The sequence below is a fragment of the Larus michahellis genome, chromosome 4, assembly GCF_964199755.1.
Source record: "Larus michahellis chromosome 4, bLarMic1.1, whole genome shotgun sequence".
NCBI classification, from domain to species: Eukaryota; Metazoa; Chordata; class Aves; order Charadriiformes; family Laridae; genus Larus; species Larus michahellis.
Genome location: NC_133899.1, coordinates 36,653,300 through 36,669,834, shown reverse-complemented (window position 1 = coordinate 36,669,834; position 16,535 = coordinate 36,653,300). Strand labels below are relative to the sequence as shown.

The 16,535-nt window shown below is 49.6% G+C and overlaps 1 protein-coding gene across 2 annotated transcripts in view; it reads right to left on the bottom strand.

Moving 5' to 3' along the window:
- Positions 1 to 16,535, bottom strand: part of CCDC85C (coiled-coil domain containing 85C) — a 115,636-nt gene that overhangs the window by 8,293 nt on the left and 90,808 nt on the right. For both annotated transcript variants that reach the window (XM_074584035.1, XM_074584036.1), the window contains exon 5: positions 4,664 to 4,759. In XM_074584035.1, coding sequence (XP_074440136.1) covers positions 4,664 to 4,759 — 96 coding nt within the window. The remainder of the gene's footprint in view (positions 1 to 4,663; positions 4,760 to 16,535) is intronic.

The window sequence follows — 16,535 nt, the reverse complement described above, 5'->3', positions numbered from 1 at the left end:
GCTCAGTGTGCAGGACCAAAGCTCCTGGAATCACCCAACACCACCAAACAGCGCGTGGTCTGATTCACCACAATACACCCACACGCATATAATGCTGAACAGCAGGTGTATTTGTGTGCGTAAATATTCCTACACCTCCCAGGGAAGTGCCGCGCTAGATGCAGTGCGAGGATGGGTTTCACCCTTTGCTGAGGTCTAACAGCACCAGCTGCTCCACGAAACGAGATACGGGGGGTAGATTATCCCCCGGTCTGCCTCGGCACCACAATCCTGCTGTACTCGAACTGCTTTATGAACAAAAATAGGTCATTCTCCTAGGGCCCTTAACCTACTTCTAAAATGCATCAGCTAGTTCAACCAATGTAGCTGGGACCAATCTTTGCACAAATAAGAATTATCCACACCCTTTCTCACAGGAGAGGAAGGGCAAGAGGGATGCAAAAAGCATGTACTTGCTGACAGAGACAGCATCTATTTTTTGCTAAAGAGGAGGGAATTAATTATTGATCCAGCTGGACTCGCACATCGAACTCGCTTGTCTGGAGTCAGCGAGCCTCCGACGCCCGGCTGCAAAGGCAGCAGCCCGCAGGATGGCATCCTCATGCGGAATGCCGGCTCTGTCCACAGGGCAAGTGTCAAGGACAGCCACGGTTTAGATTAGTTAAAGATCACATCAGCTCCAGCCTCTCCCTCCACCAGCCATCAATCTTGCAGGCACGAGAGTCTCAGTAGACAAAAATAAACTGGTTTTTCTATGACTTGCGCTTAAACTAAAAGCATGTTCCCTAGTCCAGGAGGTGTGGAAGGGTGGTGCAGCCCATTTCTTTCGGTGGAAATGTATTTTAATGGTGTAAACCAGGCAGAGCTTGAGCTGAAAGCTGATCAGAGAGAAGTTATGGTTGCATTTCTTTTCTGAATAGCTTGGGACTCATTTACCCAGGAAACCATCCTGCTCCCCAGGCCCATCCCATGCCTGGGTAGGCACTTTGTAAAGATGTGTTAGCATCTTGGGCACGGGAAAAAGGGATTCGGAGGGATAAAACTCAACAGCCTATCCTGGAAAGGCATGCTGGAAAAAAAATACAGTCTGAAGAGTGAAATCACCTCCTGCAGAAAGACAGGAAGGCTTCTTACTGCTGACCCAGCCCCAGCCATCCTCAGATCCTGCCAGGCGCCGCCTCAGCTGTTTAGAAGGACCAGGTTAATGTTCCTCCAATTACACCACTGGGGACTATGGACATGCCTTCACATAAATTGTCTATGGCTCCGCTGAAGCTCAAGGACTGTGGATTCAGTCTGGATCTAAGAAACCGGGGTATATCCTCCTGTGATTCCTGCCACATCCCAACCCAGGAGCCTACAGAAGGCAGACAAGTGTACCCCAGGCTAGGAGCGGCTCATGCCATCCCCTCCTTTTTGCTCTCCGTCGAGCTGCACTGAGAGCACTTGGCCCTTTGTGGACGCGCCGGAGCTATGAGATCTTCCTGGGTAAAACACCAGCCGGTGAGAGCAGCTGCCCTGCTCGGGCACAGGGCAATTCCCTGTGCGGGGGAATGGGGCTGGACCCAGTAACGCTGCTCTTCTGCCTGGGGATGCATCTCCTGAAGACAACCTGCACCTTCCTCTCGATGAGCCCACTGGCTCGTCTGGCTTTCTCCCTGCCGGTACGTAAACTGTGAGGAACACCTCCGGTATATTTAGTTCTTCATCGTGACTGCACTGATGTCTGTGACCAAGGCAGTGTCACCTCAGAGTCACCTGGTCCATCACACCCACCTCCCTGCTGACTTGCTGTACTGTCCACGCAATGCACATTTAAAAAACAAACAGACAAAAAAACCCACCAAAGATTTGGAATGACTGCAGTAAAGCTTTGGAAGGGGAGTTGAAAGTTAAGGCAGCACTCTCAGGAAGCACTCTGAGATCGAGGGATGCTTTCTGAAGGGGGCAAGCCTCACTGATTTTATTAATTAGTAAATCAACTGGACCAAGCGCTGGGGAACGTGGCACCCTGTTTCAGCAAGGGAACAGTCTGTATGTCCTGCTAGGACTTTTCCCTAGTTTTGGAAGGGACAAATCCTGCCTTGCCCAACATCAGCGGGAGTGATGGATCACCCACTCGGTGGCTCTGTGCACATGGGAGAGGTCCAGGCTGGTCCTGCAGGGGAAGCAGGGTTAGAGGCTAAACGTCGACTTTTACATTCATCTCCTCCTCACCTCCCCGCGTCTTTAGCAGGTTCGCTCAATTCCTAAGAAAAGTGCTTTGATGTTCAGCGAGATACTGAGCTGTAGCATATGTACCTTTTATTCTCGTTAGCAAAAACAGCTGTTAGGAGTGCCAACCTGTCATCTTGCTCCTTATTTAGTAGGCGCAAATAAACAAAAACTATTTCAGAAGCAAAAACAAAGAAAACCCCTAAATGCGCTAAAGGAAGAACAGGCTTATGCTAAATGGCAGGCAACGCTTCAGCCACATAGCTAGCGTTCAGCTGCCAGAAGAAAACAAGGAAAAAGCCTAGGGGACATTACATAGATGGGTGCAGACGGAGGCAATCCCTGCAGATCCATGCAGAGAGCACAGTCCCTTAGTGGCCCTTGGGCACAGAGCTGCATCCTTGCAGCCACATGGCTTCCGGACAGACTTGCATTCAAGCAGCCCACAAGGCAAGGAAAGCCAGCTTCCAACTGTCCTTGCCTTTCCTCATGGTTAGGAGCTAGCCTGCTACAGCCATAATGACTCCTTTAAACAACCAAGAAGGGCTTTTTCTAGTATGTGATGTGGTATAGCCAAAGCACAAAGTCTTGTTTGTAGGCTACTCTCTTCTCCTCCTCAAGGGAGAGTCATGAGCTCTATCACAGGCAGTGAGGGTCCGAACCGCTGGCTGCATCCTGTTTCCCACACGCAGGGGCTGGCACTGGAAAAGCTGCCCAGTCCTGCAGGGTGCAAACAGGACCTACTCCATACGCTACAGCATGCCGTGGCCAAAAAACATGTCCAAAACCCAGTTTAAGATCCACAGCTGGAGACCGACAGCCACATTTTCACTGTGCCACAAGAAAGGAGGAGGAGAGATTGAGACCATGACCAGTTTCCTCAGTCTTTTCAATTTCCAGCTGATCCTTGGAAATGGGCCACAGGATGGAAAAATAAACACCTTCTCATCCCTTCCTGCCACACAGGCCTATAAGAGAATTTCCTTCTCGCTTCAAATGTGAGCATATTTTTAACCCTAAGCGTATGAGCAGGACACATCATACAAGATCATTTCTGCCCCATGAGATGTGCCTGCCATGCCACCTGCTTCCCGACCCCAGCCATGGCACTTTCCAGGGTTTTGAAGACAGACAAACGTACCCCACTGTCCAGATTATGAAACTGCAGAGGAGAATTTCTTCCAGCCCTTCCTAGTGATCAACAAAGCTCTGAAGTGGGGCATTAATAATAATAATATGTGCAAATAACCAGTCATCCAACTTCCTTTCAACTCCTTTATATGCATCATTGTGCCAGACGTTCCAAACTTAATTTCCAGTTTCCAAGAATCTTCCTCATTAATCTTCCAATCCTTTCCAGAGGCTTATCAAACTGCATCTTAAAACCATTTATGTTTCTTGCCCTTACTAAGATATTCAAGTCCCGTAATCCCTAAAGCAAATAGGAACCTAATTCCCCCCCAGAATGTGTTCATAATCAATTTATAACTATTTGATCTTGTAGCTTGAAAACATTATCAACTCTGCTTAATATTGTCCCTCACCAAATGCAATGAGGAGCAGGAGCAGAAAGGTACAGACCCCACAGTTTGGGAAGAAAAAGCCAACAGCATTCATTAATCTATTCGAGTGCCTCACTACCCTCACAATAAAGAATTTCTTCCTAATACCTCATCTAAATCTACCCTCTTTCAGTTTAAAACTGTTACCCCTCGTCCTATAACTACACTCCCTGCTTTCCAGCCATCCCTGTGGCACCTTGGAAAGGATTTGTGCTTCTGTGTCCCTTAGAAACTCAGAAGTAATTTACTTAACTCGTTAAACATGTAACACCAGGGTATTACATTTTTCCTGCTAATGGACGGTCACTAGGACTTGAGAACTGCTGTGAAATCACTGTGCAAGTTTTCTCCTTGAACTCATCTAGCAATGTCCCACGGTTTTTATTGCTGACGGTCCTGACTTTAATCCCTACTGATGATGCACTTATCTACATGGGTATGATGCCATGGTTTGCTGTGTATTTACATAAAATAAAGTCTTTCTCCTTTGAAGACTGCTGCAGGATTTTCAATAAAAACATATGTAGGAACTGCATTTTTTTTGTCCCTTTTAAAAACAGCATTTTGGTCACCGCTGTCACCCCAGAGACGCAGTTTGCGCAGGACTGATGAAAAGAAAGGGTAACCAACACGTTCAGCATCAGCACCTTTTGTTGGAGGTTTCCCACCCAAAAAAATAGTCATGCATGATCCTGCTTAACTATTTGAAGCAACGATTATTTCTTATGATACAGGTGCTGGTTACCGATAATCTGCCCGAGTACTAACTTCCTATTTCTACTTGTTGTGTTTCCACGAGAAGAGCAAACATCCCGTTCTGTCCCGTCGGTGTTTGTTGCACTGTACCGCACCGCGCCACGCCACACGGCCGAGTGCGGCATCCTTACCTTCATAGCATGCACAACAGCCTCTGGTTTCTGACCAACAGGGACATACCCTGCTGCAGGAGAAGACGCAAGATCAGATGTCATGCGAGCTGGTCCCTGTTGAAATAGGAGAAGAAACGCTTTAATTCCCTTTGGGTGATTTAAGCAACGGGGGAAGAAAATATCCAGAAAATTTGAGCACTAGCTTTTCTCAAATTCAATCCCCTTCAGGCACCTGCAAAGACAAAAGACATCACTACCCCTTCCTCACAAGTCACTTGATTTAATGCCATTTAAGCCTACCATCACTCAGTCTAGATGTACTCAAGCAAGAGATCACCCTGGTTTAAAGCTAAATTGATTCAAGTAACATTTTTTGCTCACTTAGGATAACTTCGTACAAGGACAAGATCAAACGGTTCTCATCTTTCTAGCCAAGGGAGCAACGCAAACAAGATGAGTTTCCAGCATAAATAGGACATTTCTAAGAAGCTGCATTCACGGAAGAAACCGTTGGCATCACTTCATTGCTTTTCTGGCAACATTTTCACATAGACATCAAGTACCAATCTTCAGCTACAGAGAAAATTGTGAAGGCAACCTTAAAACAAGCAGATGTCCAAACCTAATGTTGGCTGGGTTTGTTTCCAAAATGCTGGCCAGTCCTCCTGCATGAAGGATCCCATTGGGAAAGATGCCGAAATTACATTTTACAAAAGATTTTGACTGTCCAAACAGCCTTGTAAGCACTTTTCATAGGGCTTTCCTTTTTTAAAGGCATCCAACTTGGATTATGAGAGACACAATATCTTTATTCAGTGAGATGCACCCTGCCTGTCCCTAATATTTTTGCATTGCTTTGTAGCAGTGGGAGAAATCAACAATGAAACCATTGACCAAACGCGTATTTAGTCTTCACATCCTTTAGGAAACACAAAGAATGATTATACTGGGGCCTCTGAAAGCAAATTAGGATGGCAGAGCGGCATGTAGCACCATCACAGGAATGCTTTCACATACGACACACGAGGCGCTCCATTCTCATCTTTCCACATTTAAAAACACAGCATGTTTTATGCTTCGTCTCATCGCTTTGCCTTCCAAGCCAAGGCCACCAAGCTACTCGTGCCAGAAAGGAGGACCAACAGAGGGGTACTTTGCCACCTCTCATTCTTCCAAATGTTTCAAGTTGTGGGGGCCTTTTTACTAATAAAAGTGTTCATGCGCGTACGTTAAAGAAAAAGATGGGCCAATGCATTAGGCTGCAGACAAAAATACCATGAAAGGCATGAAGCCTTTCATATCTAGGCCATTGATCTGTGCTTCACCCATGCCATGACCAACAGTCATTTAATCATAATAGCGACTTCCATGAACTGAGTTGCTGGTGACACAAAAACTTCCTTCTGAGAGGGAGGCATCTCAGAAAAAGGAAAATTAGACTTTATAACTCCATAGTAATTCTCCAAGGAGACTTAACAGACTGCCAAAGCACAGAGACCAAGAGACAGTCACAGGCTGGGCATGGTTCTGGACCTGCTGGCAGAGGGTTACAGCTTGCTGGAGCTGTGGCCACCTGGGGACATGTCCTCAGCCATCACATCCATAATGTCACACAGAAAAGGCAGAGGCTGTGGAGGGAGCACCAGGGACTGGGTCCAGCCAGTCTACAGCTGTGTCTTAAGACTGCAAAACAGGTTATAAATTTCTCACAAGGCTGGTAAATACAACAGAGTCCTCCCACAATCAGTCTCCCACAGAGGTCAAAACCACCAATACATGTATAATTCCTCTGGCTTCAGCACGAAAGCTGCCTTCTTTCCATCAGTGACCAAGATCATGACAGCTGAAAGCAAAATATTCTGGAGTTTGTGGCCATAAACCATACTTGATATGGATCCTCCCCCATGGCCCTCTTTAGAAGTAACACAGGAAATACCAAGCAAAGGTGTAACATCCACCGTTTCTTCTGAGTTGAGAGTAATCTGACAAAGCAAAAGGAATTCTGCTGAATCCTGCTGCTGGCAACATTTTAAATACAGTTTTCTGACCAAACCAGAATAGATCATGAGGTCTCCTGCCTGACAGGCAGCCAGCAGCTTCTCCTCACAGAACGGAAGTCACTAATGAGCTACAAAGCGTTTCCATGATCGTAATCACTCTCAAAATTATTACAGAATACAAATGAAACCAGAGTGATTAGAGAGAAGTGTTTTCTAAAGAGCTTGATCATACTTAACTGCTTACCATACCAACACGATAAAAGTAATCTTGCAAGCATGGCGATGCACTGGATATATTGTATCACACAAAAAACACCTAAAGGGTCACCTCCCTTCTCGGACACGTGGCTGAATTTTGGCAAGGGCGATCAACTGAGCTCCAGGTAGAGAATTTGAGTCAAGAAGAGAAAAATGTTAAAGAATGAGGGCTGCAACAAAGGAGATAGGCCCAAAACTTGTTATCGGAGTCTCAGCAACAGATGACGTCATTTCTAAAACAGGCATCATCCTTGATCCTTAGCTTGGAAGCCAAAACCCCCAGCCAACTGAAACAGATGTCCAAATTGCTGAGTGTGATCGTCAGCGACGGCACCAAATGACCACACCGCAGGTTCGCTATGCCCCAAGCCACAGAGACCTCCCCACCACGTCAGACTTACTACAAAAGGCCAAACATGCACATGAAGGAAGTGGGGGAGCGAGCAAGGATCTCACCAACATCCTTGCTCTTTGCAACTGCAGGATGCAACAAGTAAAAATATCCACCCTGCTAAGAGTGGCTTAATATTTAGCATTACACTTAGTGCTTTTTGTGCAGTCGCACCCTTAGAAAAGGCTCTTTCCAGACTTACAGACAGCCAGAACTTTGTCGAGGGAGGTAGGTGCTTATTCCCACTGATTTCAGTGTAGTTCACAAAAAAGCTTCAGCCGAACTCCTATCAGCTTCCTGCATGGAGACATACATGAAAGAGGCCAGAAAAGAGGGGACTGTAGTCAGCAAGGAAAGAAATGACAACATATCCAGCAGGATGCATGGCCAGCCTTTGGAGGATGGAGGAGAGGAAAATGTGCAGAGGTCACCAATAGTGTTAGCCGAAGGGGAGGAAATGGAAGGAATTGGAGATAAGGTCAAGGTTGCTGGACTGGAAAACTGCCAAGAGTGGGAGAGAAGGGAGGGAATGGGCAGAAAGAGGAGGATGTGCATTTTACCCAGCAGGAAACCCGCTGAGATGAAATGCAGGGGAGGGGGAACCAGAGATAGGAGATAGGAGATTGTAAGAAGGGCAGGATGGAGGGGGAAACCTCAGGAAGTCAGCGTTAAGGCAGTAGCTGAAGTCACACAGATGGAGGAGATTCCTCATGCCTAAAATAGGTGTGTTTGGAAACTGTGGGTAAGAATTACTACAGTTGCACCCCAGCAATCTAACTCAGCCACTCCAAGGACCTCCATCGCTGCAGAAACCCATGCCCTTCCTGTTCCCTATAGCTGGCATTTTCACAGCCATGGGAACACGACTGACTCAGCAGCCTGACAGACAATAATAGCAAGGTTAATCTGGTCAACATCCTAAGAAGCAGAAATTGTCCATATAGGCAAAAAGCAATACCGTGTGTTTTGGGGCATGCATCGCTCCCAATTTCCTGTCCCTGTCTGGTTTTGTCAAACACACCCTCTCTGTATTTGATGGACGTCCGGCTTTTCCACTTGCGAGGTTTTCATAGCGTTTGGTAGCTCAACGATGGTTCAATCTTCATCCTCAGACACGCGGCTGAGGCATCACACAACTATATAAATGAATGGTGCTAAAAGACAGCTCAGAAGTCACCCAAAAGGATGCCATTACATTTATAACAAATCTGTTGAGAAATACCATCTTGATCCGTTTTTGTAGTTTACTCCTGCTGAGGCTGAACCTCAGCAGAACAAGGAAGCTGAGTCATTTCAAAACGCAAAGTTTCTTACTCTCTTTGGCCCCAGCTAGCTTTGCAGTTGCTCCAGCTCTACGGCAGCAGAGACAAGACTGGAAGTTAGCTTGCTTAAGTCATCGCTTATACAATGAGTTTGTAATTCAAAAAGAAAACAACCGTGTATCTATGTTGTGGCATCAAATGGTCACCTGGGTAGAATTACATCGCACACTCTTTCTGTTTCATCCGCAGCTACAGTTACGCTGCCAAAAGAAAGAGCTGCCCAGCGGTGAGATTACAAGCTTAATTAAGAGTGGGGGCTCTAAGTTAACGTATCTCAAGCATTGGAATTCCCGAATGCTTGGAGGAAGCACCTTATCTTCCCTACACACAGGGTTTGTTGATCACTGCACCTCTGAGATCCGGAGACCCTTCTCCAAGATATGTCTTTAAGAAGCAAAAGTCCCAGGGAATCAAAGGCCGTGGAGCCACGTGAGACGCATCTGATGCTCCCTAGGTAAGTTGGTGCTTTTGCTGCTCTGCAAACCACTGTGGCAGTTCAGGGCATTCGAGATTGCTGTAGCCTGGATCTCCAGTGAGTTCAGCCCTGGGAAGAACAGCCCTGTCTCTGCCACCAGGACAGCCCTGGGACTACAGTGTCCCGAGAGGCTCCTGGCGAGGCTCTTCTGCATCCCTCGTGGGAGGCAAGTGCCAAGCACCCACGTCCCCAGCCCCTGTCCCAGTGGGGAAACCACGACAAGAGCGATTCCTCTGCCGCCTCTGTGCAGACAGCAGTACTGAAGCACCACTGAACACATTTCCCTTTCAGCCCTCACCCGCTCCTCCATTTCAAGCAGATCAGCCCTGGATATTTGCTGGTGTCTGTGATGGGAGCAACGCACGTCTCAGAGCTTACTGCTCCCATGCAGCATCAGCCCCTCCCCACCTTGCCAGCCTCACATCCTGCAAGCCCAACCCACAAATCCACCAAAGAAGCCCAATTCTGTTTGAGACCCTTCCAGAAACCTCTCACCAGAGCCTGCAGGGCTTGTGACTCAGTCTCCAAGTCTGCAAGGAGACGCACAGTCCAGCTGTACCATCAATAGACTAAGAAAAGAGAGAGGAACTCTGCAGTCTCTCATGTCAGCGCACCCTTGAAGCAAGCTGCTACGCACAGGGGATAAACCCTCCAGTTCTCTATTTGCCAAGAATGACGCTTGACCTGGTGACAGCCTCAAATCCAACGCAGAAAGCAAATCAAATCAAACTATCCCCATGCACTGACCCAGCCCCAGAACTCAAAGACCATCCGCGAAGCAACAGCGCTGGTGTGGGATGTGAGAAAGAAAATCCTAAGACCACAAATGATCCTTTTTAATCCGACACCAAAAAATGAAGAGCGGTGGCCTCGACTTGCAGCTGCTGGAGAACATCTGCTGCTCTATATTGAGCGACAATGACACTGCCAGTGTCTAGGACCAAGTTACCTAATGAGTCCTTGCTGGTTCCATGGGATGTGCTCCAGCGCAGATGCTGACATGCATCGCCATTGCTACGCCATTGCTATGTGTTTGGAGGAACAAAATTAATAGGAGTCTCCGTAGTAGGGAATGCTGGGAACTCCTGCTAATGACACGCCTCCACAGAGACAAAATAAGGCTTAAAATATCAACATTACTTAATAACAGTGAGAATGCTTTGGAACCCAGGAAGAAAAAAGCCTAACTGGGGACGACTGGTGTCTGCTCTTTTAGAGGTTTGGGGTTGGAAATCTCAAAAAGGAACAAAGAAATTGCGATAAACAATTTCTCCTTGATTCCTCCAGGGATCGGAAAAGACATGAGACCTTGGTCCTGCCATCAGTTTTCAATCTCTTTCTGCTCAATTATAGTCTGTCTTTTAATGACATGCTCTCCGTACCTCAGCTCCCAGAGAGCTATTTCTGATCGCCAGAAAGACTGCAAAAGACTAAGTTTCAAAACCCAGAGGAAAACGCTGCGCTGATTTTACTCCACCTAAGTCACAGCCCAGGCACTAAGGATGCTTTGGACCAATATGGAGCATGAGAGCAAGCACTAATGCTTCTGAACCTCACGTCTTCTCCTCACCTCCTATTAATTTTTTTTTCTACAATTTCAAAAGAACAAGCAGACATTTAGGATTCAAACCCGATTAAATAAACCACGCTTTTCTAATGGCATACCTCAGACAACATTAAAGCTAAATGGAGTCATATCAGACACTGTGAAGTTTTTATTGCTGAGACAGAACAAGGAAAATTACATTATAGGCAGGCACTGCCAGACAACTCACAATAAAATTCCCAGGCACGTCTATTTATCTCGAAGTGGTTTTGTTTGCAGCCTGTTTAGTCAGGTTTGAATTATACTAGGGCCCTTCCTTAGCATCCGTCACCATCCCAGTGTTTTACATTGGGAGGTGCCCAATTTTACAATTTTTTTACAATTGGAGGTGCCCACGCCACCCTGTAAATTGGGAACTGCTAAGGGACAAGCAGGAGGCCGTGCCATGCCCACAGCCACGTGGAAAGCGGGTGGCAGAGCTGGGCAGGAAGATGGAAATGTGCCATGTCTGATTGCAAACCCCAGCCCCAGCGTGCTGGGGAGGGGCCCAGCATGTTTTGATTTTGTGAACATGCTTTTGGCTACAAAGTTTAGAAAGCGCCTCAATAATCCCCCAGCGAGCATTCCAGCCAGAGACAGTGCTGGGAGGGAAGTTGGGGAAAACCAACGTCAAAAGCAAACATCAGAAGCACGGGGACCCTCTGGCCTGGGAGGAGCATCCCCGGAGCCTCGCAGGGAAGATGCCGAAGCCCCAGCGTGCAGCATCCCCATCACAGAGGTAGCACAGGCAGCACCGAGGGCAAACACCAGGCTCGTGCAGGCAGCCAGTCCCTTAGTAAAGAGAAATCTCCCCTCACCCAGAGATGAGTGGCATCCCCAGGAGGCCACACCAAAAAAAAATAAATCTCCCATTACCACCAGCCTGAGAAATTCCCTGGGCCCCGCAAAGGCAGATCAGAGAGGGTCCCTCATCATTTCGCATCCTGGACCATGTTTCCCGTCCCCCGCTGCCTTGCGGCTGCAGGGGAGTTAATGGCTGAAACAAAGCCACGGTGCCACGTGGCGCTGAAGCGTGTCTTGACTCCGGGCTGACATTTCGTCCTCCCTTCCTCCCAAGCCCCTTCCCTCCCTGCCGCATCTTCTCATGCCCGTGGCAGCTCTGCCATTGCCACCGCACATGGTGCTCCCGAAGGGGGTCCAGCTCCTCTCAGCGTGGTGTTCCCGAAGGCGTCCAGCTCCTCTCAGGGGCCCCCAGGGACACGGCTATGGGAAGGCACCCCAGCAGCAGCCCTGGGGCTCCTCGCTGGCTACAAGAAGATTTCCCAGAGGCATGAAGAAGCGATCAGTGCCAGCTCCTCTGCAAACCACACCGGCCTTTTTGCCACCCTGCTGCAGGCAATCAGAATCATTGAATCATAGAATGGTTTGGGTTGGAAGGGACCTTAAAGATCACCTAGTTCCAACCCTGCTGCCCTGGGCAGGGACACCTCCCACCAGACCAGGCTGCTCAAAGCCCCATCCAGCCTGGCCTTGAACACTTCCCAGGCTGGGGCATCCACAGCTTCTCTGGGCAGCCTGTGCCAGTGTCTCACCACCCTCACAGTAAAGAATTTCTTCCTAATATCTCATCTAAATCTACCTTCTTTCAGTTTGAAACCGTTACCCCTTGTCCTGTTGCTACAATCCCTGATAAAGAGTCCCTCCCCATGCTTCCTGTAGTTCCCCTTTAGGTACTGGAAGGGGCTATAAGGTCTCCCCGGAGCCTTCTCTTCTCCAGGCTGAACAGCCCCAACTCTCTCAGCCTGTCCTCATAAGATCAGCACAGGACATCCTTGCCAGAGGCAGGGAGCACCCAGGTCCCTTATGTGCCCCGTCTGCCCGGCAGATGATCCAAAGCCACAATGACACTTGGTTATTGTTATTCCGTGCCTACCGCGCAGAAAGCCTGCCAGCATCCAGCTCAAAACAAACCACCCGCTTCCCCCCTTGTGCGCTTAAATGGCTGCATGGCCCTACGTCCCTGAAGTCACAGCGAGCTGTCTCACAGCTGCGAGCGCTTGATGCCCTGCCACCAGGCACAGGAGAGGGAACCCGGGGGAGATCCCACAGACAGACACCGGCTCCCCAGCACAACACGGGTCCTGGCCACCGGCGAGAGTGAGTGCAGGAGCCATCAGTGCTCCGAATTAGCATCTTCCCTATCAAATCAAGGGACTTTATTGCAGATGCTAATCTCCTTTGGCATTACTTAATTTGATGCCTTTAATCATGGAGAGCAGCTGGTCATGTAAACACTCAAATCCATGAATTAACCACTGGGTCCACACGGGAGCCCGGCAGAGCCCGTCTGTACGGCTCAGTCACCACCTCCTGCATCTTCACGGCCTCCGCGGCATTCACGGATATCTGCTTAAGTAACAAAAAGGGCTTAAGCAGCTCTTTTGATTAATAAAGAAACAATCTAACCGTTCATTGCTTTCTGAGCACAAATATCAAGGACACCTGGCAAAAGAATAGCTCTTCTCCCCGGCAGGCACGGCACAGCGCTGGCTGTATGGGCTGTGCTGGGGCACCCAAGGAAAAGGAGGATTTCAGGAACTGGCCCAGAGAGAATAAACAAAGTCAGGACATTGTTCGCAACTGGACGTCATCTACGAAGAGGAAGGATGTCTTTTCCCAGCACCATGCGAGTGGCGGATCGCAGCTCAGGCCCTGGGAAACTCCTCGGTGTGTGCAAAGCTGGCGAGGCAGCTCCCTCGGGCAGCGGGAAGGGGGAGCAGAGCGGCCACCCTTGGGGTCAGGAACAGGGCTGCAGAGCTGGGATGGGTGCGTGCTCTCAAAAAAGCCCCACCAACAGCATCAACACCCCCCCCCCTGCCCCGATTGTGAAATTATTACCAAGGTGGCATAGTGAACGCAGTTTGAGCCTTTAACCACCTGACACAAGGAAACAAGAAGAGTTCTGGCTGCTGCGGGCAGAGCCAGCCCAGGCTGTGCCCGCGGATGAAGTGCACTAACTGCGACTGACTCACAGGGGCACTGTCAGCACAAGCAATTTGAGAGGTGCTCCTTCTTTTCCTACGGGAACGCACCCGAGCACATCTGATTTCAGAAGGGAACAGCAGGTTATTTCCGAGACTTTCCTGATTTTGAAGCAAGTCTGCTTTGGGGGTGGCGCAGGTGAAAGCCTCTGGGTGGGTGGAGGATGCACGCAGATGCGGGAGGATAACCGCGCACATCTGTATTGCCCCCCTGGCTCTCCATTTCAGCCTGGCTGACCTGGGCATCGCTGGGGAAGCCTCCCCCTCCCCGGCCTGGGGCAAAGCGAGCGGCTGTCGTGCCCCCATCTCTCCCCTGACCCACTGCCAGCCCCACACAAACACACACAACAAGCGAGCACGAGAACCTACAGCAGATCCTCAAAGCAGATGAATTTTTCTCGCCTCCTGCGGTTACCTGTAGGGGCGGATTATGGATACGGCCTGTCAGTGTCTCTTTTGCTCATCAAATCCCCAAACTTTGTCGTTGCCAAACTTTGTGCCGGCTGGCTGCCGTGGGGAAATAAAGCCACCCGCCGCTCAGAGCCGCTGCAATAACTGCTGATGAAGGGCAGCTGCCTTCAAAAATGGATCGGCTTGTTCTCAGCTGCTGGTAATACACTCTGAAGCTTCACAATAGCGCTCCCCGGGCTGCAAATCCCGACAAACCTTTCATTTTACTTTCCCTTCCACAGCCACTGTTTGCTGCAGCAGCAAAAACGGCTGCCTCGAATTTCTCTCTTTGTCTGCTCAATAGCATCCTGGTGGTATCGGTGCTGCCGGCGGGAAGGAGCTGCTTTCTGCCGCCCTCCTTGATCATTGTTTTCTCCCTGCCTAAAACGGGACCACGGCCATCATCGCTGCCAGGGGAAGGCGAGAAACAGGCCTAGGGTTGTCCTCTGACACGCTGGCAGCGCCCAGCTCAACTGACAGGCACATGGATGGGAGAAGACAGGGGACCATCAGGGAGCTCCGTGAGATGGGCTTGGTGGAGCGACAGAAGGGGCTGAAGGCATTTTGAGAGGCTGCAACGTGGATGGTGAAGATACAAAGAGCAGCCCTGGGGATGCCAGATGCACCAGGCGGCCCAGCGACCACTGTGCCTGTGTAGCACAGAGGGCTGGGGGTCTCCGTGCTGGCAGTGGCAGTGTCTCTGTGCTGTGCAGGGACACCTCGGGGCCAGGCTAAGGTGCTAGGGTGGCTCTGTGGGGACAGCAATGCCCACAGGGCTCCCCTGGCGCTTCTGGGTGCGTCTCCTAGGCACCACGATGGGAACAGTGGTCTCTGGCCATTTCAAACTTGATTTTAAAAGTCAGGTTGGCTTTAAGAAGCTGATCCAGTTCTCCTCCCTGAGAGGAACAGATTTACTCCCACGCAGGCTGAGGAAGGGACTAGCAGACTTGCTCTGGGTCCCCCACCGAGACCATGCTTGGGCCACAGCCACATGTCCCCACCTACGCCAGGCTGGCGCAGGGGCCAGCTTGGGCCTTCCCCTGCAGGGAGCTGAGGACGAGATATCGAGTCACATTCTCGCTTTTATTCTGCCTTAGCACTCATGTATCGAAGAGGAGGGAGACACCATCTTTCCAGCCAGAAGGAAGACAGGACTGTCACTGGGTTTAGATACTACGTGCCCTTGCATCTCCTCCCCTCGCCACTGCCCCCACAGGCTCAGGAGACAGTCAGAGCATCAGCCAAGGACGCTTTTATCATCCCTTCCCACCCCATCTAGCGGTTTCTCTTTACCCCTACAGACCACAAACATTTGGGCTTGTTTTTGTAATAGCGTGCGTGCCATCTGGCAGAACGAAATACGCTTCTCACAAGTACTGCTACAAGGCAGAGCTACCAAACGCGGCTGGTTGTGACAGCGTGGTGGTGAGAATCAACGGAAGGAGCCGAAGGAGCCGAAGGAGCCGGTGCTGCAGACGGGCAGCCAGAGCCACCTCCCATCCTGCATGAAACAGGCACTGGAGAAAAATGCATTTGCCGGGAAGGCAGGGTCCTCTCAGCCAGGTCCTCTCCACTACATAACCACACTTGTCCTGCTTCTTTGTGTTTTCCTATGGATCTCAACAGCTTCTGGAGTAGATTGAGGGAGGAAAACGGTGTTGTTTCTTCCCAGCCTGGCCTCTAGTCTAAAACAGACTCCTGAGAGATGCCGTTTTCAATACCTTAAAGGAGGAAATCTCACTTTTTCCCAGAGGTACTTACTGTAGTCACTAGGGATGTACGTAAGGCTGGGCAATGGCACTGTCACCACCATCCCTCAAAAGAGGGAGCTCTGCTCAGCCCTTGCAGAGTGTACCTGCAGATGCTTTCCCCAGGGACTCCCAGCTCCGAACCCCAGAGAAATGCAGGTCCCTTCCTCCATCTGCCACCACCTACAGCACTCGCAGACACATCCCCCCACAGCCGGCTGGGACACTATTGGGAGCTCCTGCTCCTCAGCAAGGGGTCACATAGGAAACTACCACTGTACAAACTCGGTATAAAAACTTAAGGAAGGGGAAAGTGATATTTATTTTAACCTAAAACTGATTTCTCTAACGTGTAACTCACACTCACACACCTACAAACTCACACTCACGCACTCACCAAAAGGTAGATGTCCACGTGGCGTGGTCTGCGCCACTGGGTGTGACACAGAGGACAAGGGACTCCAGCTATCAAGTCCTAATGACAGCTCTGGCATCCTTCCTCACTGACAGCAAAGATCTGGGTTTTGGACACATTTTTCACATGCTTTAGGGGTCAACGGTTATTATGGGCTGATCTTTATCTCAGTGTCTTGCTTACTCACGCCCCGTAAACCCTAGGAAAGCTGCTGCCTGTTGCCTCCTTTCCCTCATTTTGGGCA